At 44.6% G+C, this 24,982-nt stretch overlaps 1 protein-coding gene across 5 annotated transcripts in view; it reads left to right on the top strand.

The window, feature by feature from the left end:
* Positions 1 to 24,982, top strand: part of SH3PXD2A (SH3 and PX domains 2A) — a 378,368-nt gene that overhangs the window by 104,045 nt on the left and 249,341 nt on the right. For all 5 annotated transcript variants that reach the window (XM_088448737.1, XM_088448738.1, XM_088448740.1 and 2 more), the window contains exon 3: positions 18,985 to 19,060. In XM_088448737.1, the coding sequence (XP_088304863.1) occupies positions 18,985 to 19,060 (76 nt within the window). The remainder of the gene's footprint in view (positions 1 to 18,984; positions 19,061 to 24,982) is intronic.

Here is a 24,982-nt window from a genome sequence, read left to right on the forward strand (position 1 = left end):
ATCCTAATCTCAGCACGAACCCTAAATTCAACAGGATGTCGACATGTCAAATGTTGACATTGACATGATTTTGACATTACCAGAATGTCAACATTCGGCATATCGAACTTGTAATTTTTAATTGACAAGGTAAGCATCCCATCCTAACCCTAATCCCAGTCTAACCCTAATCCCATCCAAACCCTAATCTCAGCCAAATCTAACCCTAATCCCAGCCTAACCCTAATCTCAGTCTAACCCTAATCCCAGTCTAATCCTAATCCCAGCCCAGTCTAACCCTAATCCCTAATCCCAGCCTATCCCTAATCCCAGTCTAACCCTAATACCATCCTAACCCTAATCCTAGACTCACCCTAATCCCAGCCCAGTCTAACCCTAATCCATAATCCCAGCCTATCCCTAATACCATACTAACCCTAATCCCAGTCTAACCCTAATCCCTAATACCATACTAACCCTAATCCCAGCCTATCCCTAATCCCAGCCTAACCCTAATCCCAGTTTAACCCTAATTCAACCTAACCCTAGCCACAGCCTAACCCTAATCCCAGCCCAGTCCAACCCTAATCCCTAATCACAGTTTATCCATAATACCATCCTAACCCTAATCCCAGTCTAACCCTAATCCCAGTCTAACCCTAATCCCAGCCTATCCCTAATCCCAGCCTAACCCTAATCCCAGTCTAACCCTAATTCAACCTAACCCTAGCCACAGCCTAACCCTAATCCCAGCCTAACCCTAAATTTAACCATAAACTAGTTTTAAAAAATTAATGTGTTGAAATTCTAATGTTGACATTCTGTCTATGTTGACACAGTGGAAGTGGACATGTTGATTGTGGAAATACAGACCATGCCGACATTGCGAACGTGTCCCGTTACAGCGGTCTGTCCAACACTGTTGTTACACTAAGAAATGTGGGAAATAATGTGCCAATTTCATATAGCTATTTTCTGCTTCAATTCCATGTAATAGTTTATGCCCTATGGCTACTTACACACTGGCGTTTCGCTTTGGGCCTGATTCAGAGACGGTTACTAATGCAGCCGCGCTCGCAGCCACTCTCATAATAGTGGTTATGGGAATATGTAAATGCTAAGCTCAGCCTTCCCTTTGTGCTCCACCGTGCGATGAATGTACAAGCGGAGAGACGCCCACTTTCAGGTTCCGTGGTTTGTGCATCTGTGATGGAGAGTGTAAACACATCAACATCGGCGCAACATCGGACACATCATCTTGCAGTAGTCTAGGATCTACTCTAGGGGGTAAATTTACTAAGATGACAGAAGTGATGTTGCCCTTAGCAACCAATCAGATTCCAGGTATTATCTTCTAGAAGGTGCTAAATAAATGAGAAGTAGAATCTGATTGGTTGCTATGGGCAACATCACTTATTAATAGAACTCTCATCTTAGTAAATTTACCCCTAGCTACTATCCTCAAAGCCAACTAAACCTGTGGATCTGCAGTATGGAATGCAGTAGCGTTTCAAGACACACCCGTGACACTCCCATAACACGCCCATGATACGGCACCTTTTTGCGACCACTTTAGGTCAGCACCCTGAGATGGCCAGGGATTGCAAACCCTTTCTCTAGTGTTAGCGATTCCACATGCATTTGCCAACGGCATAGGACACTTAGGTACGCACATGCGCAGTAAGTGATTCCTGGAGTTTTTGTGCATACGCAATAGCAAAATATCACACTCTGAATCAGGCCCTTTGTTTTTTTTTTTTTTTATAATACATGTAATAGAACAAGAAGTATTTAGGAAAAGGCATGCATTGCACCTGCACATTTGTTTCAATTTATTTCATTTACACAGCCATCTCCATGCGCTAACTCGCAGAAGGAACGCATCCTAAATGCAGAATATTTACCTCCACTGTTTATGTAGCGTGATGGTTTGTTATTAGAACTGCTTCATCACTGCAACAATGTAAAAATAAAATACTGCCCACTAATGCTGGCTGCTGCCAAGTAGCAAATATGGAAGGTATATGGGATGATAATGATACATTGTATCTAATATCTCCAGCTCAAAAATATTCAATATTGAACATCAAGCAACATGCACCAATCCCAAAACAACGTAACGACCCGCGCTCCCTAAAGCAAACAGGCTAACCTGGTCGATATCGACCAGGTTGGCCTGTATGCACGGGCGATGGTTGATATCAATATCGACCATACGTGCCGCACATCGACCATCGTTTGGTCATTTGAGGGGATAAAAAAAAGAACGATATAAACATCAAACGATAGACGATATCGTTATCGTTTATATCGTTCTTTTTATCTGATCGTGTGTATGCACCATAAGACCAGGATGAACCGTAACTAACAAAGGATGAATTATGACCAATCATCTTGGTTCGGCATGGGTTTAAAACTGCGCAAAATAATTCAGTGTTTAAATGTATATAAACTTAATATTCAAAATTATAGCAATTATGTGCCACCTCTCCATTTCTGCTGCCATAGGCAGAACCCTTTGTAACCTTTCCATAACGCCTCAGTAGCATGTGTGGACAGCATGTATCTGGAATGTGAAGAGAGTGTAGTAATACCAGGTACACCAGTGACAACATTCATTGGTGACCATGGACATGAGCTTTTCACACTATGAGACCGATTAAACATCATGGCCATCAACATTGTAAATTTTCCTTTGCACCCCATAGAGGAGTACAGGAAAACCTGCAATGTCAGGGGTACCATAACTGGCTGACATGTGCACAGCCGGGCATTGCCATGATGCCCTGCAGTACATTGCTTTCAATCAAATTTACCCCTAACAAGCGGAGCTTTCTCCTCGTGGTGAGTCCATCCTGAACTCACAAATACTGTGAATCTGCTGAGGAGCGTGCCAGTAAAGCCCTGGTTTTCACCACATGGGAACTGATGGCTGCAGCAACAAATAATGGGCTGATGGGGTTTACAGAAACGTCTCATGTTTGAAGGCTGCTCAGTAACATCTAGGGCCTGGTTCAGTGTTGCATGCAATTCCGTCTGTGTATGGATCTCATGATTTTTGGCAATGCATGCATCGGGGCCGGCATACGCAACCTATGGGCAATTCTGTGAGTCATATCGATCTAGTATATCTCCACTTACTACAGAGTGGGTTTTACGTGGCGGCAACGGGCGTATACACATCGGGTAAGTTTTCCGTGGGTGTGATTACTCACTTTGGGGCTGAGTGTAGGTGAGGTGAGTGTATGCAGAGATCCATCCAACTTCAATCAGATCTCTTTCACCAACAATTGAGCTGGCACAAATGCGCACTGATGATGGTGGATGGGGGTAATGCGGGCACATAGATGCCGCAGTCTCTAACTACAGGAGGATATATGTATTTATTTCTAAACATGGAAAATGTCCATAACTACTTGCAGCTCTGAATCATTCTGTTAATGTACAAGTGAGTAAAGCTGCATACACACACAATGATTTTTTGAATGATTATCGTTAAACGATATTGTTTAACGATAATTGTTTGAAAAAAACGTTCACCTTTCTGAGTCAAATGATGAATGATTATCGTTCATGCGTGTTCACGTTTGTAGTTTGTAGTTCAGTCAGACTTGTCAACTAAACGATTTTCATTAAGTTAATATGCAATAATCGTTTGTAGTTCAAAAAATTAGTTCATTACACTTTAAATAATCTGACAGATAATCGTTCATAAAATCGTTGGTAACAAAATTGTTGTGTATGCAGCTTTAGAGTGAAGTACTGTGTCTATATTCTATGCCAAGATCCCACACTGGGGGTGGTGTACCTGGTATTTATATTTGAAACTAGTCGTCCAAATCCATGCAGTGGAAGGCCTAGTACAGGCTTCCTGAGTCAAAGTTCTGCCCAGCGTCCCTGGGTTAAAGTTTTGCTCAGCATATACCAACGCGAGGTCTGACCGGGACCTCAACCCCCTAGTATGCCTTCTGAGATCCAATGTTACCACTCTGAAGTTTTCGTCCAAAGCCATCCAATGGAAGGCTCAGAACAGGCTCACCGGGTCAAAGTTCTGCCCAGCACACACCAACGGTAGGTCCGACCCGGACCCTAACTCCCCTGAAACCTGGCCAGGAACCAACTGGACCTCCTCGCATTGGCTTCATCCCAATCGGTGCAGGGGTGTCCGAATGCATAACCGGACAGACAAACAAACAGACCAATGCATTTTATTTATAAGATTAAGAAGAAGAAAAAGCTATAAAACTGTAAGATCTATTATTGAGAAATTCTGGTTTATTCATGTATTTTATTCTCTTTAAAGATGTAATCGTGTATATTACAGTGTAGTTATCATTACTCAGAACTCACTAAACTGAAACACATGAATTAATAATTATCCAATATTGCGTTGTATTGCTGGTGATTAAGATGGCAAATTTGACCCAAAAGCCTTTATAAGGGAATCTGACATCCTGGAGGCTACACCACATGTCCTTCCTATTACTAATATTTAGATTTCCTTGGCATGGCTTAAGCCTGTCCTGACAGATAGAACTTCAAAGGCTTCGCCCCACCATGTGAAATCTGTAGTACACCATCAAATCACTGCACCTGTCAAACAACGGGGGAAGGGGTGGGGTGTATTTGGAGGGAGTCATTAGTCTTTCGTACTTTTTACATTTAAACCAGTTGATCATCGTTCCAGTACATTTGACATAATGGGTATGAGAGGGAGGTAATGCTGCACAATCACTTAGAAACAATCACTTGCAGCTGTAAAATAATATTGCCATTTTTTAATAGTCTTTTTTTTTTGAAAGCCAACAAGTGCCATGTAATAATATCCTTTCGAGGATTCTGGCTGTCTACATTGCTTTTTCCCTCTACTGAAATTAGTGGGTCTCAAGCTGTTTCAGAGCCTTCAACTAAACGTATTACCCAGGTTGCAATCCAGCAGAATAACAGGTAACTGTCACCATTCCTGAGCGACTTCAGCATTTCTTGTTGTGGTGCAGCAGTTGGGAGTGTCTGTGTTTGTGGGTGCCTACATGCAATATTTTTCAGGACGAAAGGGGTTAAGCCGCTTCTACCCATTGGGACACCCCGTAATTTAGGGAGGACCTGTGAAGCAGTGTAGCCATCTGGATGCATTTAGTCGGCATGTGAAATTAATACCGGTTAGTTAAGATCTGTACATGATCTGACTGGGGTTTCCTAAGGATAAAGTTGCAAACCACCTACATCAGTTTCCCTTCTATTAGGATTGGAAACATACAACAATTTTTTTTTTTTTTTATCGTTCCCTTTCTTTCTTTCTTTATTTTTTGCTATGTGAAATTCCAGAGTTTTACATTTTCGCGATACGGTACACTTAACTAAATCCTTTTTTTTTTATACGTACATTTTTATTTTCCTTGCTAGATTCACATTTTGCTAGCAATAACTGCCATAGAATGCACGTACACTGGACACCAAGGCTACTTACTACACCTCTGACTCTGTGTTGTGTTCTGTATGTTGATTTGTATCCAGACGCTTACCTTGGTGTTTGCACCTGTTTTTATGTACACACAAGCTTCAGAGAGGATAACTATGTTTACATCCGCAGCATTAGCTCTAGCACCACATGTTCCGCTTGTGGACCTCATGGAATCCGGTCAGATGGTCGACAGTAACAAGTCAACATTCATAATGTCAACACCATAATGTCGACATTAGAATGACGACATGGCACAACATGTCGATAGGCACCATGTTGATATATTAGCAATGTCGACATTTTAAATGTCGCCATGTGAAATGTCGTCATTCTGAGGATGCCTATGGTTAGCGAGAGTTAGGGTTAGGCTGCTAGGTGGGGGGAGATTAGGGTTCGGCACTAAGGGGAGGGTTAGGGATAGGGGGTAGAATACTCACCTTAGTGCAGCTACTGAAATGTCACAGCTGGAACTGTTTCGCACGATACCCCCCAAGAACTGGAAGTAGATGCTGGGCCTGCCGCTGCCACCATGTTGATCCGATGCATGTTGACAGGATAACTGTTGACCAATAATACCTAACCCGACCATAAGACCAATTGACAATACACCGGCCAGTTGTTACCGATGATGAAATATAATCCCCAGAGGTGACCAGTTCCTGCGTTAGGGCGCCACACTCACATTTCAATAAACATGATACTTACCTTTTCACCAGTGCAGAGAGCAGAAGGGATTATATGCAGGTGCAGAATATCAAAGTGGTAAATTCAGAATGAGGTCAATGGGGGTCACGCTAAACCCGTCACTTTGTGATAAACTTTCCTGCACGGTTATTTCTTACCAAATGTTCTAGATTTTCAGACTTAACCCAACTTATCGTTTACCTTTGTTCCTATGTGGGAGAGATCTTTTAAATTATATGGGCTGTCCATCTGTCAGTGCAACGATCCTCTGAGTTTTTCTGAGTAACTCAAAGTTAAGTCTAAATGAGAACACGCAGCAAATGCCAGGAACACGCCTCAGCACTGGGATGAAGGCCTACAGCTGGAACTTATTCTATTTAAAATGTTCATCCTGCTGACTGCTGTACGAAACTCCCACGAGAATATTACAGGATATCGGTTACATGCGCAGCTGTACAAGTCCTTATACTGTAACTGATGAGGTTCTGTCTGAACTGTTTTAATCACATCCACTTAAGTTATATCACTGAGGAGACGGAGATCATATTGACTTGATCGTTTACCTCTAAATCGATACCGTCTGCAGATTTTAAAGGAAACTCGTCCTCCTTTATTATGAGGCTGGCTTCGTACCGCATTTCGCAGTGTTGCTTCTTTCAAAGCTATGAAACGCAGCGGTGAGAACCTGAGTATCAGCGAATAGTGTTCAGTTGCCAGTGATGTACACCTTGTACGCACAGGCGCTTAAACCACCTTCTCCTCTTTGTGTCCAGGCCCATTATGTAAAAAGTAGAGGCAGTCCCTCCAGTTCTGGAAGCCAGGATCAAGACCACTTAGTTTTTTTTGACAGCAGGAGGACTCAGTCTGTTTTCATCAAATAAATGGGACTGGACCGTTCCTTTGTTCCTGCACCGTGGCAAGCGCACTGGTAGTTTTCCCCCGGCTACTATACTAAAGGGGTAACTGGGAGGGGAGGTTAGTGAAGTTTGGGCCTGATTCAGAGCCACTCGTAAGCGGCCGCTCATTCGCTCCGAGCGATGTTTGCCCAACTGCGCATGCGTACGGATCGTTATACGCATGCGCGAACCAGTCAGTGCGGCCGAAATTCATGTGCTCGCAAAATAGCAAATGCCTGATAATTTGAGTGACAGAATGAGGCGTATGTTGGTGGTAACAGGGGAAGGTGCTTGAAAACGGGGAGTGGAGATCTGAACGCAGGCGTGCTTAAAGGTCAAAATGGGCGTTTTATGGGTGTGCATAATTAAAACAGCAGCGTCATTGACCACGTCACTGGGTTATTTTATAGCCAGAACTGCTCGCAAAATTGTGGTAGCAAAAACCAACCACAAGAATAGCGAGCAGTTCATAGCCTGGTCGATGTACTCGATTAATCTAATAAATAGCGGACATTACGTAGGATGCGAGCGGCCAGGGGGCGTAGTTTCCCAAAAAACGACCGCATGTTTTGTTCCAGTAGCAGGCCAGTAGCAGGCCCCCCCAGTAGCAGGCCCCCAGTATTATGCCACCCAGTAGCAGGCCCCCCCAGTAGTATGCCCCCCCAAGTAGCAGACCCCCCCCAGTAGTATGCCCCCCCAGTAGTATGGCCCCCCAGTAGCAGGCCCCCCCAGTAGTATGGCCCCCAGTATTATGCACCCCTGTAGTATGCCCCCCCAGCAGTATGGCTCCCCAGTAGTATGGCCCCCCAGTAGTATGGCCCCCCCAGTAGTATGGTCCCCCAAGTAGTATGACCCCCAGGAGTATGGCCACAGTAGAGGCCCCCCAATAGCAGGCCCCCCCAGTAGCAGGCCCCCAGTATTATGCCGCCCAGTAGCAGGCCCCCCAGTAGTATGCCCCCCCAAGTAGCAGACCCCCCCCAGTAGCAGGCCCCCCAGTAGTATGCCCCCCCAGTAGCAGGCCCTCCCCAGTAGTATGGCCCCTGAGTAGTATGGCCCCCCCCAGTAGCAGGCCCCCCCAGTAGTATGCCCCCCCCAGTAGTATGGCCCCCCAGTAGTATGCCCCCCCAGTAGCAGGCCTCCTAGTAGAATGGCCCCCCCAAGTAGCAGACCCCCCCCAGTAGCTGTGCCCCCCAGTAGCGCCCTGGCCCTTACACACATAAAAAAAAAAAAAATAACTTACCTGAATCCCCGCTCCCGTGCCGTCCGCTCGGCATCCACGCGCTGGGGAGGGAGCCGGAAGACGGAGCTCATGAGTGAGCTCCAGCCGGCTCCCTCCGTGCAGCAGCCAATGAGAGTCTGTGTGACTCTCATTGGCTGCTGTAACAAACAGCAGCTGCTGTTTGTTCTGTGTAGGGCAGACCGCTATCACAGCGTTCTGCCCTACACTAGAGGAGCCCTGATGTCAGATTGTCTTGCGAGAATCCGACATCAGGCAGCCGCCGTTCGGCCCCGAGTGGGGATCCGAGTCAGGCGGGGAACACCCGAACAGCGTTCGGGTGGACTCGGATCCCCTATATTCGGAGCGGTTCGGATTCCACAGAATCCGAACTGCTCATCTCTACTATAAATGGTAAATGCTACTTCAAAGCTGATTGATTGCTATGGGCAACTTCTCCACTTCGCCACACTTTTCACTGCTTGATAACATAAACCCCACAGTACTTAATAAAATATTGCTACACCTGGGCTGCTTTATATCGGCTGGTGGTGGCCCCCTTAGTGGTTGGGGTCCCTCGGGAACTCAGGGCCAGGCACAAGTGCCCCTCTGGTATTCCCCTGTCACCGGGCCTGTATCCAGTAGCTGTTTACGACCACAGGGGCTGATTCAGAGATGTACGCTAATGCATTCGCTTCTGCGATTTCGCACAGAACGCAGCTGTGAAAATATGCTAATGTTTCCGAAACTTACCCAAGCACAGGAACACCCCCGGTTGCCTTCTCATATCCTTCCAATGCCACGAACCAGTGTAAACATCGGTAACATCGTCGCAAATTGGGCATTAGTAAATTTACCCCCTAGCCTCAATACGCCATATGGTGCAAGATGCCCTGTGCGACTGAGCCTCTCCTTTCTTTACATTTTGAGTCTTATTCACATCATACAGGCATGAATAGGCTCTCACAGTGTAACAGCCTGTTCACTGGGCAGTGCTGCAACTTTAACTGCGCAGGAATTAATGTTAAAGACGTTCAAAGTCGCACATGACGCACAAGGGAACTTGTTGTGGCCGCTGCAGCGTAACACTTTGTATATAGATTCAGGCTCATTAGTGCACAGATGTAGAAATGTCGCACATCAAATTGATCAGTGTAATCTAGCAGAGTCATTTTGCTGCTTCCAGTTGTTTTAATTATGCGAATAAGATGCACACTTTGAGTGAAAAAGAAGGGCCGTTTGGTGCGACTGAAGCCACAGTGTTTACCAATTTATATGCACTTTAACTTGAATAAGTCTTTACAATGTAGTGTTCCCCTGTAAGATTATATAATCATTGTTATAGTCTCTCCCTTTGACACCCGTTATACATTATTTTGGAACATTACCAGTATAAAGACTACTTGATTTCCTAGATTGGCTCTATAAGCAGCTGTTTCCCGGCAGATGTCAGGGGCAGTAAGTTATCAGTCAAACTTGATTCAAGTGAACTTTAGGAACTGATTTGTGGTTTTTAACATTATGAAAGCCAGAAGTTTAAAGGCTTTTAAGGTAACTTATAAAACGTACATGTGAACAGTCTTCTTTACATTTTTAGGGCGTTTTAAATCCCTCTTGTCTCTTTTTCTGTGTGTGAATTTTTCAGTAACAAATTGCTTTCTGTAACTTGAAAGACCTACAGTATCAGGAAGTCACAAAGACTTGACTAATGCCAAAATGAAATCACATAAAGTACATTAGAGTAAGGTCCATTATAACTAAACCCAAAAGAAGTCTTTTGGCTACTGATAAAACGCCATATGAGATATTGCTATCTTTCTCTTTCTCGTTCTGTCTCTGAAGGGAAGGTATAAATAACTGTAGATTGTATATTAGTAACTATAGCTCATACAGTAGAAGTACTTTTTAGATCTCACAAAGTGTTTGCAAATGTATCCCACATTGTATATATCAGCATTTTCTATATTTACTCCATCAGAATGTACAGAGAGCTTCCTCCTGATGACTGTTACCCCTGCCATGCTCGGAGGGACAGCCACACTGTCTGCAACCAGCCCCCTCCGCACAGCATCCAGTTTGAACGGAGTAGAAATACTCAGGGGTCTATTTACTAAGCAGTGTTAGGAGACAGAGTGAAAAGTGATAAGAAAGTGATAAGGTACCAGCCAATCAGCTCCCAACTGTCATTTTTCAAACACAGCCCGTGAGATGACAGTTGGGTTGGGAGCTGATTGTCTCCTAACACTGCTTAGTAAATAGACCCCTCAATGTTTTGTCACTGCATTGTTAAAAGTTGATGTCATTGATAAGAAGGCATGGAGTTAGGGGAGTACTGAAAGTGACCGTAGCTGAAGGAGAGATACGTACTATGGGGGAGATATATCAAATCATGAAGAGACATAGAGTGGAGAAGTTGCCCAAAGCAACCAATCAACTTCTGACTGTCATTTTAAAGGCTATGATAGAGAAATGACAGAAGCTAATTGGTTGCTATGAGCAACATATTGCTTTATCTCTCGCCAAGATTTGCTAAATCTCCCCCTCTATACAATATACTCTGCTACAGAGTGTATTTACCAACTAGGTATAAAGACTGCAATATTGGCCCCTTTTTTGTCACATTAGCACATTTAACCCTAAAACAAAAACCTCCCAAATAATAGAGATTTCCTTTAATAGATAGCAGAACTGGCAACATGTAACTAAACAATTTCAATAGGCAACAGTATAATGTTTAAGTGGTAATATATTCAGGTCTATCATCTCATCCTGCTGGCTGGGTGTTACCATGGTAGCCAGGGCTGGATTAAGGTTTGTGTGGGCCACAGAGCAACTCATTTGTGGGGGCCCCTACCAATAAAATTGTCAATTTGATATGCTGGCGATGTTATTAAAAAGTATAATGTGTAAATACTCCCAGCACCACAAATGTATTAACACACTGTAGTGCCCCCAATTCACATTATGCCACAGTGCCTCCATGCTGGTGATGTAGCTGTGTGTGGGGGCAGATGGGTGAGTGCCCCGGCCGCCTCGTTAGTCTGTACTGTACTGTTTATGATGGGAGCATGTACAGGAAAGAACTGTTCAGCATTATTTTCTGACCATGGAAGTCCATCATAGCCTGGGGTGCATGGCAGTAACACACTGGGTATCAGCTGTGATGGGCTGACCCTAAGTTTTGGAGCCACTAAGCCTTTATCACAGAGCAGTCAAACAAGCCTTATTGCAGAATTCGGGTACACTCGGACACTATGTTGCAGATGTATACACCGCACCATTATTAGCGTTATGCTGCTAACTGCACATTTGGGACCATCTGTCCTGTTTGGGACTACTCATATATTTTGGTGCCTGTGGTGCATTTGTCCAATATTTGGACAGACAGACAAAGATGCATCATATTGCATGACATCATTGTGGCCACCAGATTTCATGGCTGTGTTCGGGGGTCACATACAACAGGATTACAGTGTTCTACTGCTAAAGTAGTTACACTTTATCACAATGCATGACAGCCTTGGGCCAGAAAATTCAGGATATAATTATAAATGATGAAAACAACAATAATTTACATTTTAAACATTGCACATTTGTTATTGAAAACGTGACCACCCACATAGCGTTCACCCCCCCTCCCTCCGACTCCCCCCCCCTATTTTTTACTTTAACAGTTGCATGCTCACAAAATAAGTGTATAAGTAACAAATGTATGCACTTTTTTTTCCAGTTTTTATTTCTTCTTTACTTTGCACATGAAAACATCAGTTGTCTGTGTGCATCTTATATACACGTGTTTTAACAGATAATAGTTTTTGTAAGTTTCCAAGACCTTTGCTGCACAGATTATACTGGTCAGGATATGTAATATTGTGTAAGTTACATTTGTGCTCAGTTTGAAAGTATTCCAGCACCATTCATTGTAGCTACAGCACTCTAATCCCCGGAGACGGCCTTTTATTGGTCAGCCTCTGTATTTGGATGCCGGAATGCTTTCTGTCAGGTCTTTGGCAGACGTTGACTAATGAGAACTTTATATATTCTGGAGGACAATGAGTTTCCCAGCTCCTTATTTTTTCCATTGTAACACCATCCATTTCACAACCCGTAACTCTAACAAATTGAAGAGGAATTTTCTTGGATTTAAACCAGATATATAGATCCTTCTAACATCTTTGTAGTGAAATATAATACCCATGTTCATATGTTTTTGTCACTTTATATATATTTTATAGTGCTGTAAAGGGTTAGAGAAATCTAAACCAATACTGCATTTGTCATTTCTGTAAAACACTTTTGCATAACCTCCTCCACAATACAGTGACCCACCCCCATAGCAAATAGGGGGCTATCTGCAGTACCTGAAGTCAGGCCGGGAGGTGGATCAGGTCTGCCCCCCTCCCTGCGGCTGCAGCTGTGTGTGTGCAGGCGATCGGGTGATCACCCGTACACACTTGCCGATGGACAGATATGCCTGCAGACATATCTGTCCATTGACTGTGCTGTACAGCCAATGCGATATGTCTGTGAATAACGTCAGTTCACAGACATATCGTCTGTACGTACTGGCCGACATGCAGCAGATATATTGGCCGATCAATTTATCGGCCAATATATCGGCCAGTGTGTACCCAGCTTTAGGCTCACTTTCTGTGCTCCAGTATTTCTGGTTTCTAGTATCCAGCTTGTGTGTTTCCTGAATCCTGACCGTCTCCAATGTATGTGACCAGACTTATTCTCGATGCCCCTTTAGTCTGCTGATATTTCCTGCTCTCTGTCTGGTTCTGACCCGGCTTGTTGTGACTGTTCCTTCTGGCGATGCTCCTAGCCGATGTGCAGTCCGCCTGTGTACCAGACCTGGCTTCTTGACCACATTTTTTACTTTACGCTAGCAGACCATGTCTGTGGGCATTACCTACAGGGCATCCAGCTGCGAAGTCCAAATCACTGGTACAGACCGGGGGGCTCATTATATTCCATACCTCTGCTACTGCCAGTGCCAATCCAGATTGGTTTATTCAAACCCACTAAACATGTTGGAAACTGTGACAGGTATTGAGCCTCTTGACTTACCTGCCTGTCCATGAAGTAATGGAGTTCAAAGTCACTACAGGGTATTGGTGTCTCATTCCAGATTTCTCTTAGAATAAATAATTGTCCTTATGGTAGCACTTATTCATTAAGCGTTTCTCCTGCATAAATCTCTGGCCTCATCACTAGATACACCCCATGTCTCAGCACTGCCTTTGACCTATGCCTTTACCCCGCTTTCATTACCTCCTGTCACTCCAGCATCCAAGACTTCTCCTGCGCTGCTCCTCAGCTGTGGACATCAATGCTGCGGAATTTGTGGCATCACACAAATAAATGATGATGATGATGATGATGATGATGAAAATGAGGATTCCAGCCAATGTTGTGAATAGCAGACACTGTTAGTGGATGCAAAAGTAATTTCACCCACTGTTACTGCCATTATATTGATTGCATCATACGACCCAAATTACCCACTGCTTAGCTTACAGGTTCACTTTTTTTCCAATAATGTATTTTTTATGCATTAGAAAAAAATCTGGTTTAACAATTATTAGACCTAAGCTGGAGATCAGATCATCTGCGACGATAAAATGTTCAACCAATCCACCTGTGTATAGATGAAAAGCTGTCCCACACATTTCCGTGTATGCGGCCAAATCAATCATCCAATCACTTTTGGAGGAACAATTTCATCCATAATGATCGCATTTAAATTCTTTGAAGTGTGCATAATGTAATCTACAATGACAATATAGTGGTCCTAACACAGTCTGTCACTCAGGGCCCGGTGGTTAGTGTACATCTCCAATGTATGTGTAGAACGGGCCCAGCAATCTCACTCACAGTCCCAACTAGCGCAGCATGATTGACATATTGCTGCGTTTGGGGGGCAAAGTGGGGGAGTGTCGTCCCCATTTTCTGGGAGGGACAAGGCCAGGGTCTGTGTTGGTGGACACAGACTTCCTGGTCTCTCAAGTGACTTCAGCTTACACAGCCTGGCCAATGCAGCAACCATCACGACTGCGATGGTGATCCATGGTTTGGTCTATGAACGCTGCACTCGGATTACAAATACAGCAAGGAGGTGGGAAGCCGACGGATGGAATCCCGCCCGCCGGCTTCCTGACTGTCTAATCCCGGCAAGGGTTAAATGACAGGCGTCGATATCCTGACGCCTGTCATTTTACCTATGTTGGGAGACTGACGCCCAGCTTCCCGATCGAAGGTAAGCCGGGCGCAGACAGCCGCGGGAGGGGAGGGTTAGGTTAGGGGTTCCCGTGGGGGACTTGGGGTTAGGCATCCCCTGGGAGGGTTATGTTTAGGCTAGGGGAAGTAGGGTTAGGCACCCCCAGGAGGAAGGTTAGGGTTAGGCACCCCCCCCCGGGAGACTTAGGTTTAGGCAGCGGGGAAGGGGGGGTTAGGTTTAGGCACTTAGAGGGAGGATTAGGGTTAGGCACTCTTAAGGGAGGGTTAGGGTTAGGGGGAAAAATTAGGTTTGTCGATATTTACCTTTGACGATCGGGATTTCCTCCTCTGTCGGGCTGCCGCTGTCATATGTGTCTATTTCATACAGATACTTCCTGATGCATTTACATTTTGTTGGACGGTATTGCACAGCCAGTTGTGTGCAGTTGTGCTATACCGTCCATCTCTGGATCAGGCCTCAGTGTATGTATTTGCTCTGTCAGATTTAATCTGTAATATGTTTGAAGTAATTGCTTGTTTCATCCACAGCCACAGGGGACACTGGAAACTCACCTGTTGTCTACACATATTGGAGACGGCTATTTTGGAAGCTTCATCCGTTTGGATGGCTATCTCTTACTATGCATAGATACATGTTTGAGGTTACATGTTTCTTTATGTGTGTGTTGTTTTTCTTCTTTTAGCCAAATGCCATGAATGAGACCCAGTGCACAATGTTATACTGCTCATTCATTCATATCAAATGGAGGGTCCGGTTTAACGTGGCATAAGAAGGCGCGTTTTTAGGGGGGTTGGATGGGTGGCACCAGGTCTTGCCATCATATGCGCACTATGGGCAAGTTGCTGAGTTGAACGCAAATCTGCTGTATATGTATAGATATAAATGCATACAGGTGTGTCCACATACACCTATCCTCAAATCTCAACAAATAGCCCCATTTGGCGCGCCAAGTACTTTGCTACCTAGCCTTGCTAAGTGTCCAATCAGAGTCGTGGTCACAAAATATACATCTTACAGTAGCTGCATCTCTAATGCGACAAAAGAATGCAGGTTACCCTGACTATGGACGCTGGCACTTCACGTAGCTTCTGTGTGCGCTAATTTGGGTGAAATGACAGAGTTTGGATACGAGTGACCCGTGCTATGTCTCATGCCACGTATTGTTATGCTTAATCTACAACAAAAGTGCTAATCTATTGTGCCTGGAACGCTGGTTGAGACTTTGGGCCTAATTCAGATGCAAACCCGCTAGATTGTGTATAACTCCGATTGTGGCTGGTCAGCACATGTGCCGATTAGTGCCTGAGATCTCGCTAGCGGTGCTCGGACGCCATAGCCTGATTGGCAGGCTACAACCGTTTGGTGGAGGAGCGAGGGGCGGCGTCAGGCAGTGTACAACTCTCAATCAGGCTGTTTGTGTGCCGCTATTATGTGAATAAGATGCAAAATTCTGAAAAAAAAAAAGAAAATATGGTTATAGCTACCCATGGCAGAGCGTCTAAGACGTGTTCAACGCACAATACAGCGCAAAAACGCTAGGTGAATAAACACCTGTCTATACATTCGCCTGTACCCAAAGTTGTACCGATCTTTGCTAGCTGTTCACCCCTATCCGTGTACTTAATTTGATACTCATCAGCATCAGGGCACAGCCTTATACTTGGTGCAAAAGGACTAGCAGAGTCCCAGATATGAGTATTGTATTCAATAGACAGTCACAGTGCTCAGAGCAAGTGTAGCACAGAGCAGCAGGATAGTGAGGCACCTCTTTTAGCGCCAGCTACCCGGATCAGTTTATGCTAGCCGCTGGCTTTTATATCTTCCATCTCTGGCATCCACGGATAAAAACTAACAGGGGTATTCAATTTGGAGAGAAAATTTCGGAATCGGCGATAAATTATCACTGATGATGTCATTTTTGCCGATATCAATTATCCCAGTATTCAATTTCAAAGACTTTTCGCAGGTTCGAAAAGTCTTTGAAAAAAAACGGGGTTAACTTTTCACCACTGAATAGGTGGCAAAAAAAAGTGCAGAATTGGGGTTTTGTCCAAGTGTGCGGTTGCGATGACTCGCCCTGACTGAGCTTTGGCTGTGTGAGAACACCTGCAGCAGCCCAGTTGTGCCTCAGTACACATGCAGTTCAAATGCATATAACACTGAACGTTAACCCCGTTTTTTTTCAAGTCTTTGCTTGGCTCTGTAGCTTGCGTAGCGTGAAAACACACAACGGGTGCACGCTCAACTCAACATCTGACCCTATATGTGCAAAATTAAATCTCATAACAATGAAACCTATAATATGTTTTTGCAATAAAAGTACATTTGTAGTAGTTTTGTAGCTTGCTTATGGCGGCATTGGTCATGTCCATCCCCATCAGTTTAAACAGTAGCTTTCGCATAGCGGTCTCAGATTCTTTTATCGAACAGCTGCCTTTTTTAGAAAAAGGAAGTTATTCTTGCTCAGAAGTTTGGAAATTGCTTTGCCCAATGTCTGTTTGAGCTGGTAGAAAAATAAAGTTTCCGCCTGTGGCGCATCACGTAGGTCTGGGTAAAAACACAATTGGCATAACATCTGCTCTTCTGAAGTGAAACCCGATGAGGTGGGTGGTCCGAGGTATTCAGTATTCCTTACATTACTAGGCAAACATGTGAGCACCATCAAAACACCCTAAAGACTTTTTCTTTCCAACGTTTACCAAAGTTGGGCATAAATGGACTGTACGCTCCTAACAACTTCCATACGATGTCGAGCTTTAATCAGACCATTTATGTTGCTGAGAAATATCCATGTAACCTGAAAATAATGTTTTGGATCATTTCCAGCTCAATCTGCCTAAAAATACACCTAGGTAAATAAACTGTGGGAGCCAAGCGAGGAACATGTGCATAGGACAACCCTATGTGAGTGTACTCGAGGTGCACCTGACAGCTGCACAGGCTATGAGAGGCAAATGTCTCTGCAGGCCCAGTAATGAGTACATGAAATACAGAGCTTACCACATATGTGAGTAAAGAACCGTGCTGTTTTTGTTACTGCAATCAACCAATCTGATGTGGTGTAAAGCTGATAATTCAATTACTTTCCCATCTCAATAAATGTAAATGAGAAGTCAAAATCCTTTTTTACACACAAAACACTGTGCATGACGATAGCTGTGTATCAAATATTAGAAATTGGGTTGTGTTAATTTACTGTACTGTAAGTTGGTTCCTGAGGTGGACAACCTCAATCTAAAACAGGTGTGGAACTAAAAGTTCCAGCAGGAGTGTCCACCAAATGGTTGCCGATTTAAAACATCAATAGAGTTAAATACTAACACACACTTCAGATAAAGTGAACAATTTAAACGATAACGATAAGGATCTTATTGTTATTGTTCAAATCTTTCACTTTAATGCCCCAGCAAACGACCAAACGATGGTCGATGCGCGGGCACGAATGGTCGTTATCATCCATCACCCTGGAAAACTGGCATACATGGTCGATTTCGACCATGTTAGCCTGTTTAATATATGGACCCGCGATCGTTAATCGCGGGTCGTCATAGGTTATTGCATGTGTTGGATGTTCGATAACGATCATCCAATACATGCAGAACGATCAGATAACGATCGTTATCTGATCATCGCTGTGTCGTCCCATGTGTACACAGCATTAGCCTAATTTTTATTATTATTATTTATTAACAATTATTTATATAGTGGACACAATTACGCAGTTCCTAGTTCTATTTTAAATCTATTGGCAAAGCCGCTGATGATCCCACTGGTTAGTAAATATACCCGTTGCTGTTGGCAACCTGTGGACTGTAGCTGTTGGAAAACTCCAAGTCCTTGCATGAGTATATTCTAGAGCAGGGATGGGGAACCTCAGGCCCGGGGGCTGTATAGGGCCCGCGGAATCATTTTGTCTGGCCCTCAGAGCTTTTTACTGCTAGCCTCATCTGGCTAGCAGGGTGCCTAGAATGGCACCCTGTAGCCAGAATATATTCAGCAGTGCCACCTGGAGCGTCTTTACGATGCTTCAGACGGTCAGCTTCAGACGGTCACACCGCTGCCCTTACAGCTCCCTGGAGCATCCAAGAGATGCTCCGGGCATTGCTGTAATCACCGGCTAATGTGGCCCCGCCCCGTGTGATGTCACATTGAGGGACTGCGGCCTGCATCGGGCACGCAAATAATGTTATATATATCAAAATGGCCCTCGGCAGAAAAAAGGTTCCCCACCCCTGTTCTAGATGTACCTAATGTCTAGCACTGGAACAACAAGTTGATTACCAATCCTGCGGCTCTAGAACTGTTGTAGTGCTACAAGACCAAGCATAGACCAAGCCTAATTATATACTTGATGCTGGCAACCCATGGCTTCAGGTTCCATTATGCATTGGAAGCAATGGCACCCATGTGGTACATGCTGTCTGAAAGTGCCCCTGTGTGACAGGGATATGTTTGTTTGTTTGTTTGTTTTTTTCCCTAATATATTATCATTGTTTTGTAACAGATGCAAGTATTGGATAAGTTTCCAATTGAAGCTGGACAGAAGGACCCTAAGCAGAGAATAATCCCATTTCTCCCAGGTAAGAAACAATATATCTCCTAGACCAGTCTGTTGCCTGCGGTGTCATCTATAATAAATGATGATATAATTAACATGACAAGTGCAGTAACAATACAGGGGCGATGTAATACCTAGCGATGAGAGCGGCACTCAGCGACCAATATTTTTCCGCACACAGGAGTAGTAACAAAGATTGCCTACTGTATTAAATGGTAATGGGTGCAGCCCATATGGGATGATTGGTGGTATCGAGGAGAGGAGTCAGCATGTTACATGTATGACGGAAACATTACAGTCGTCAAGAGTATCCTGTTAATCCATTACACAGCCCGACAAAAATAGTTTTTGTTTAGTTGCCAAGGATTTTGGAATGAATGTAGGTTATTTCGGGTCTGCTGAATTAAAATATGATATTCGTTTTTTTCAAATTTGCTCTAGTTATTGAGATGATGGATTCCTTCAAGTAATCGGGAAGTTAGCCCTAACGTGTGCATATGGGAATCTACCGTAACATTCTAGAAGGGGAGACGCAAATATTCTGAGTTTTTAGTCCGCGATCATTCTAGAATACTCCCACTCCGTATCAGGGGTGGTTCTAGACATTGTGGAGCTCAGTGCGAAAGTTCCCAGTTGCGCCCTCCCCCCCAAAAAAACCCAAAAAACAAAAAAACAAAAGCTTTATTTAGATGGCGTTCCTCTGCACGTGCTGAAAGCACGAGCGCTTCCGGAAAGAGGGCGTGTCCTTGCGGAATACCCCCATTTCATCACACTGTGTGGCGTGCCTAGCACTTACGAAGGTGCTGGGCTTCCCCCAAGCTCTCCCCTTGTGGCGAATAATTGCCATGTGCAGTAATGCACCTTACACAGTATGTCTTAAACAGTAATGCCCTTTATAACACATCATGCCACATGTAGTAATGCCCTGTATAACACATTATGCCACATGCAGTAATGTCCTTTATAACACATTATGCCACACGCAGTACAGGTTGAGTCTCCCATATCCAAAATGCTTGGGACCAGGGGTATTTTGGATAACGGAATATTCCGTATTTTGGAATATTTGCATATCATAATGAAATATCTTGGGAATGGGGCCCAAGTATACACACAGAATGCATTTGTGTTATATACACCTTATACACACAGCCTGCAGGTCATTTTATACAATATTTTCAATAATTTTGTGACAAGCAAAGTTTGTGTATAGAAATTAAATTAATTTATGTTTCATATACACCTTATACACACAGCCTGAAGATAATTTTATACATTATTTAATTTGTGCCTTAGACAAAGTTTGTGTACATTGAACCATCAAAAATCAAAGATTTTATTTTCTCAGTCATGCCAAAATAATTCCGTATTTCGGAATATTTGGATATGGGAGACTCAACCTGTAATGCCCTTTATAACACATTATGCCACACACAGTAATGGCCTTTATAACACATTATGCCACACACAGTAATTTCCTTTACAACACATTATGCCACATGCAGTAATGCCCTGTATAACACATTATGCCACACGCAGTAATGGCCTTTATAACACATTATGCCACACGCAGTAATGCCCTGTAGACACACAGTGGAGCCCCTTTTACACAATGCCCAAATTAGTGCCCCTTATACACAAGTCTCACAGTAGTAGTGCCCCTAATACAATACCCACAATAGTAGTGCCCCTTGCACAATGACCCCAGTAGTGGTGCCCCCCATGCAGTGCCCGCAGTGGTAATGCCCACAGTGTTAATGCCCCCATTGGTAATGTCCCCTATAGTAGTGCCCCCCCTATAGATGTGCCTCCAGTAGTAATGCCCCCTGTTGTAATGCCCCCAGTAGTAATGTCTGCCTATAGCCATGCCCTCAGTAGTAATGCCACCTATAGCCATGCCCCCAGTAGTAATGCCCCTATAGCCATTTCCCTCAGTAGTAATGCCCCCTATAGCCATGCCCCCAGTAGTAATACCCCTCTATAGCCATGCCCCCAGTAGTAATGCCCCCCTATAGCCATGTCCCCAGTAGTAATGCCCCTTATAGCCATGCCCCCAGTAGTAATGCCCCCCTATAGCCATGCCCCCAGTAGTAATGCCCCTTATAGCCATGCCCCCAGTAGTAATGCCCCCCTATAGCCATGCCCCCAGTAGTAATGCCCCTATAGCCATTTCCCTCAGTAGTAATGCCCCCTATAGCCATGCCCCCAGTAGTAATGCCCCTCTATAGCCATGCCCCTAGTAGTAATGCCCCCCTATAGCCATGCCCCCAGTAGTAATGCCCCTTATAGCCATGCCCCCAGTAGTAATGCCCCTTATAGCTATGCCCCCAGTAGTAATGCCCCCCTATAGCATGCCCCCTGTAGCCATGCACCTTATAGCCATGCCCCCAGTAGTAATGCCCCTTATAGCCATGCCCCCAGTAGTAATGCCCCCCTATAGCCATGCCCCCAAGTAGTAATGCCCCCCTATAGCCATGCTCCCAGTAGTAATGCCCGTAGTAGTAATGTCCCCGTATAGCCATGCACCCAGTAGTAATGCCCCCCTATAGCCATGCGCCCTGTAGCCATGTTCCCAATGCTGGTGCTTCTGTAAAAAAAAAAAATGAAAATACAAACACAATACTTACCTTAAGCCCCGCTCCTGCGTCCGTTGCTGTCCGGTCCGACCGCGGCTCCACCACGTATCTATGGGAGAGACGTCATGACGTCCCTCCTATAGTGCTCTCTGCGGGAGCAGGAGCTCAGGAGTGAGCTCCGGCTCCTCGCATCTATGGGAGAGACATCATGACGTCCCTTCCATAGTGCTCTCTGCCGGAAGCCGGAGCTCAGGAGTGAGCGCTGGCTTTCGGCTGCCACTGCAGGGAGGGAGCCGGGTGCCTGCTGATAACAAATATCAGCGGGTGCCCGGCAAATGCAGCCTACCTGCGGCGGTGGCTAGCGGTGGGGAAAGCGGCGCTTTTTTTTTTTTCAGAGATTTTTTTTTTTGCATCTCTTCTGGGGACTCAGTGGCGCCCTCTAGGGGCCGGCGCTCCAGGCGACGGCCCTGTTAGCCCGCCCATAGAACCGCCACTGCTCCGTATATAAGTGATCGGCCACCCAACCAGCAGTCAGTGTACAGTTGTCTATTGTGCTTTTCTTGTTTCTCGTCCAAGTATCTGAAAAATTACAGCCAATCTAGGAGAACCGATGTCATATTCTGAATCAGCACCACAGTTACCCCAAATTCGCTATTAAAATTAGTTTTACTATCTTAATGAAATTTTAATTATCCTTTCTACTACCATTAAGTATAGCATGCAATAACATGACAATTTACAGGAAAAAAATATTCAAGTTATTGAACGACGGATCGTTCCGTCTTTGATCACATCGTTCTAATGTGTACCACGGATACGATATGACGGCCCGTCGCCAGCCATATCGTCCAGGTACACATCGCTGTAGTGTGTACAGTAACTGTAATTTTACAGGATGTGTGAAGGGTTGATACAGTACTTTATCTCTCTCCAAGGTTTTATACATCTCCCCCTTTGTTTTTAAAATACATCTTACACGAATTGGACTTCAGATATATATGTTTTTCAGTTTCTTGTTTGTGGGCAGTGCTCCTGACCAGACTATATCCTTTTTGTGATTATAAGTGGCAAGTCATCCATTGGCCTGAGAGCAACCACTGCTGCATATATGGTGCATGGAGCTCATGGGTATATAAAGAATAGGGAGATCACAGACCTCAATGTTTATTTAATGTCCTCTGAGTTTACTTTATTGCTATGTCAGCACCTTAGCACAGTGTGTAGCCAGATAAATAACACAATTTAGGATGTAATCGCACTGTCCTGCTCTACTGCACAGAAAACCATTGGTGTGACTGCATTTGTTTAATCGAGGATATCCTTATACATCAGGGGTGGCCAACCAGTCAAAGGCAAAGAGCCCAAAATATCTGTAGTCAAGTTAAGGAGATGATAGCATGCGTGTGCAAAAAGGGGGCGTGGCCTAGCTATCACAAGGCCACGTCCCATTTTTGTGCCTTTGGTATGCCCCCCTGTAGTTGTGCCCCATATGCAGTGCCCCCTGTAGTTGTTCCCCATATGCAGGGCCCCTGTAGTTGTGCCCCATATGCAGTGCCTCCTGTAGTTGTGCCCCTTATGCAGGCCCCCTGTAGTTGGGCCCTGTATTCAGTGCCCGCTGTAGTTGTGCCCCATATGCAGGACCCCCTGTAGTTGTGCCCCTTATGCAGGACCCCCTGTAGTTGTGCCCCTTATGCAGGACCCCCTGTAGTTGTGCCCCTTATGCAGGACCCCCTGTAGTTGTGCCCTATATGCAGTGCCCGCTGTAGTTGTGACCCTATATATATTGCCCGCTGTAGTTGTGCCCCATATGCAGGACCCCCTGTAGTTGTGCCCCTTATGCAGGACCCCCTGTAGTTGTGCCCTATATGCAGTGCCCGCTGTAGTTGTGACCCATATGCAGGACCCCCTGTAGTTGTGCCCTATATATATTACCCCCTGTAGTTGTGCCCCTTATGCAGGACCCCCTATAGTTGTGCCCCTTATGCAGGACCCCCTTTAGTTGTGCCCTATATTTATTTATTTATTTTATTTTATTTATTAACAGTTTTTATATAGCGCAGCATATTCCGTTGCGCTTTACAATTGTCAACATTGATAGAACAAAACTGGGTAATAACAGACAGATATATAGGTAGGAAGACCCTGCTCGCAAGCTTACAATCTATAGGGAAATAGACAGTAATACACAAGGATAGGTGCTATATATTGCATCTTGGTCCAGCCAGAATGCACAGTTTCTTGGTTGGCTGCATGATCCAGTCACACAGGAATGTCGGCCAAATGTCATGAGGATGTGAGAGAAAGACGATGTGTGAGGTTATGTGTGGACTGTGAGAGGGGATGTAATTAGATATGGAAACTATGAAGGTTATGTGGTAGGTTCTGGAATCTGATAAGCTTGCCTGAAGTATTTATTACTATATGCAGTGCCCACTGTAGTTGTGACACATATGCAGGACCCCCTGTAGTTGTGCCCCTTATGCAGGACCCCCTGTAGTTGTGCCCTATATGCAGTGCCCGCTGTAGTTGTGACCCATATGCAGTGCCACCTGTAGTTGTGCCCCAGCCCAGTACTTACCTCATTGAGTCCACGCTATCAGGGCTACCACTCCCGTTCCTGCTGTCGCTGCTGCGCTGACTGGATCTAACTAGATCCAGCAGGCTCCTCACAGGCTTCTCGTCATGACGTCACCCGCGCACTGCATCACTAGGAACGCTGGCCTCTGAAGCAATCACAGGCTTCTTTAGCGTCCGATTGCTTCAGAGGCCAATGTTCACAGTTTCAGTGGGGGTCTGCCGAGCCGCGAGCCACATCACAAAAACAAAAGAGCCACTGGTTGGCCACCCCTGTTATAAATCATTCCCAATCCTGTTCTATCACCGTAACAACTGTCACACACATCATATGTAAACCAAGGCTTGATTATAAGACACATTGGAGTAACATTTACAGCACATGTTCTGGAATATGTAAAAAACACGCAGGAGTTGAGAGTTTAATTAGCCTTTTTTTTTTTTAACTTTACGTTTGTACCAAAATAAACACACTGCGGCCTTGTCAGTGGGAATCCCCAAAACACTGATGTCATCTGGCGAAGGATCTGTTTCAAAAGTGCACTCCCAGTGATTAATGTATTGTATTTTGGCTTACAGTTACAATATGATAAAGAATTTATTTTATTTTACCTCTTGACACCACTCCAACGAAATCTGCTGGGTCAACAGCCTTTCATTTAGTTTTGCTTTAAGTTTTTAAGCATATGTCTGTAACAATGGAAACTATTTACTGGCACAGAGACGACTCGATTTTCATATCTTTTCCTATTAACCTCTGTCTGTCTGTAAATGGCAAGAGTTATTTTTACAGA

Source organism: Taudactylus pleione, unplaced genomic scaffold (genome assembly GCF_031769625.1).
Source record: "Taudactylus pleione unplaced genomic scaffold, aTauple2 ptg000464l, whole genome shotgun sequence".
NCBI classification, from domain to species: Eukaryota; Metazoa; Chordata; class Amphibia; order Anura; family Myobatrachidae; genus Taudactylus; species Taudactylus pleione.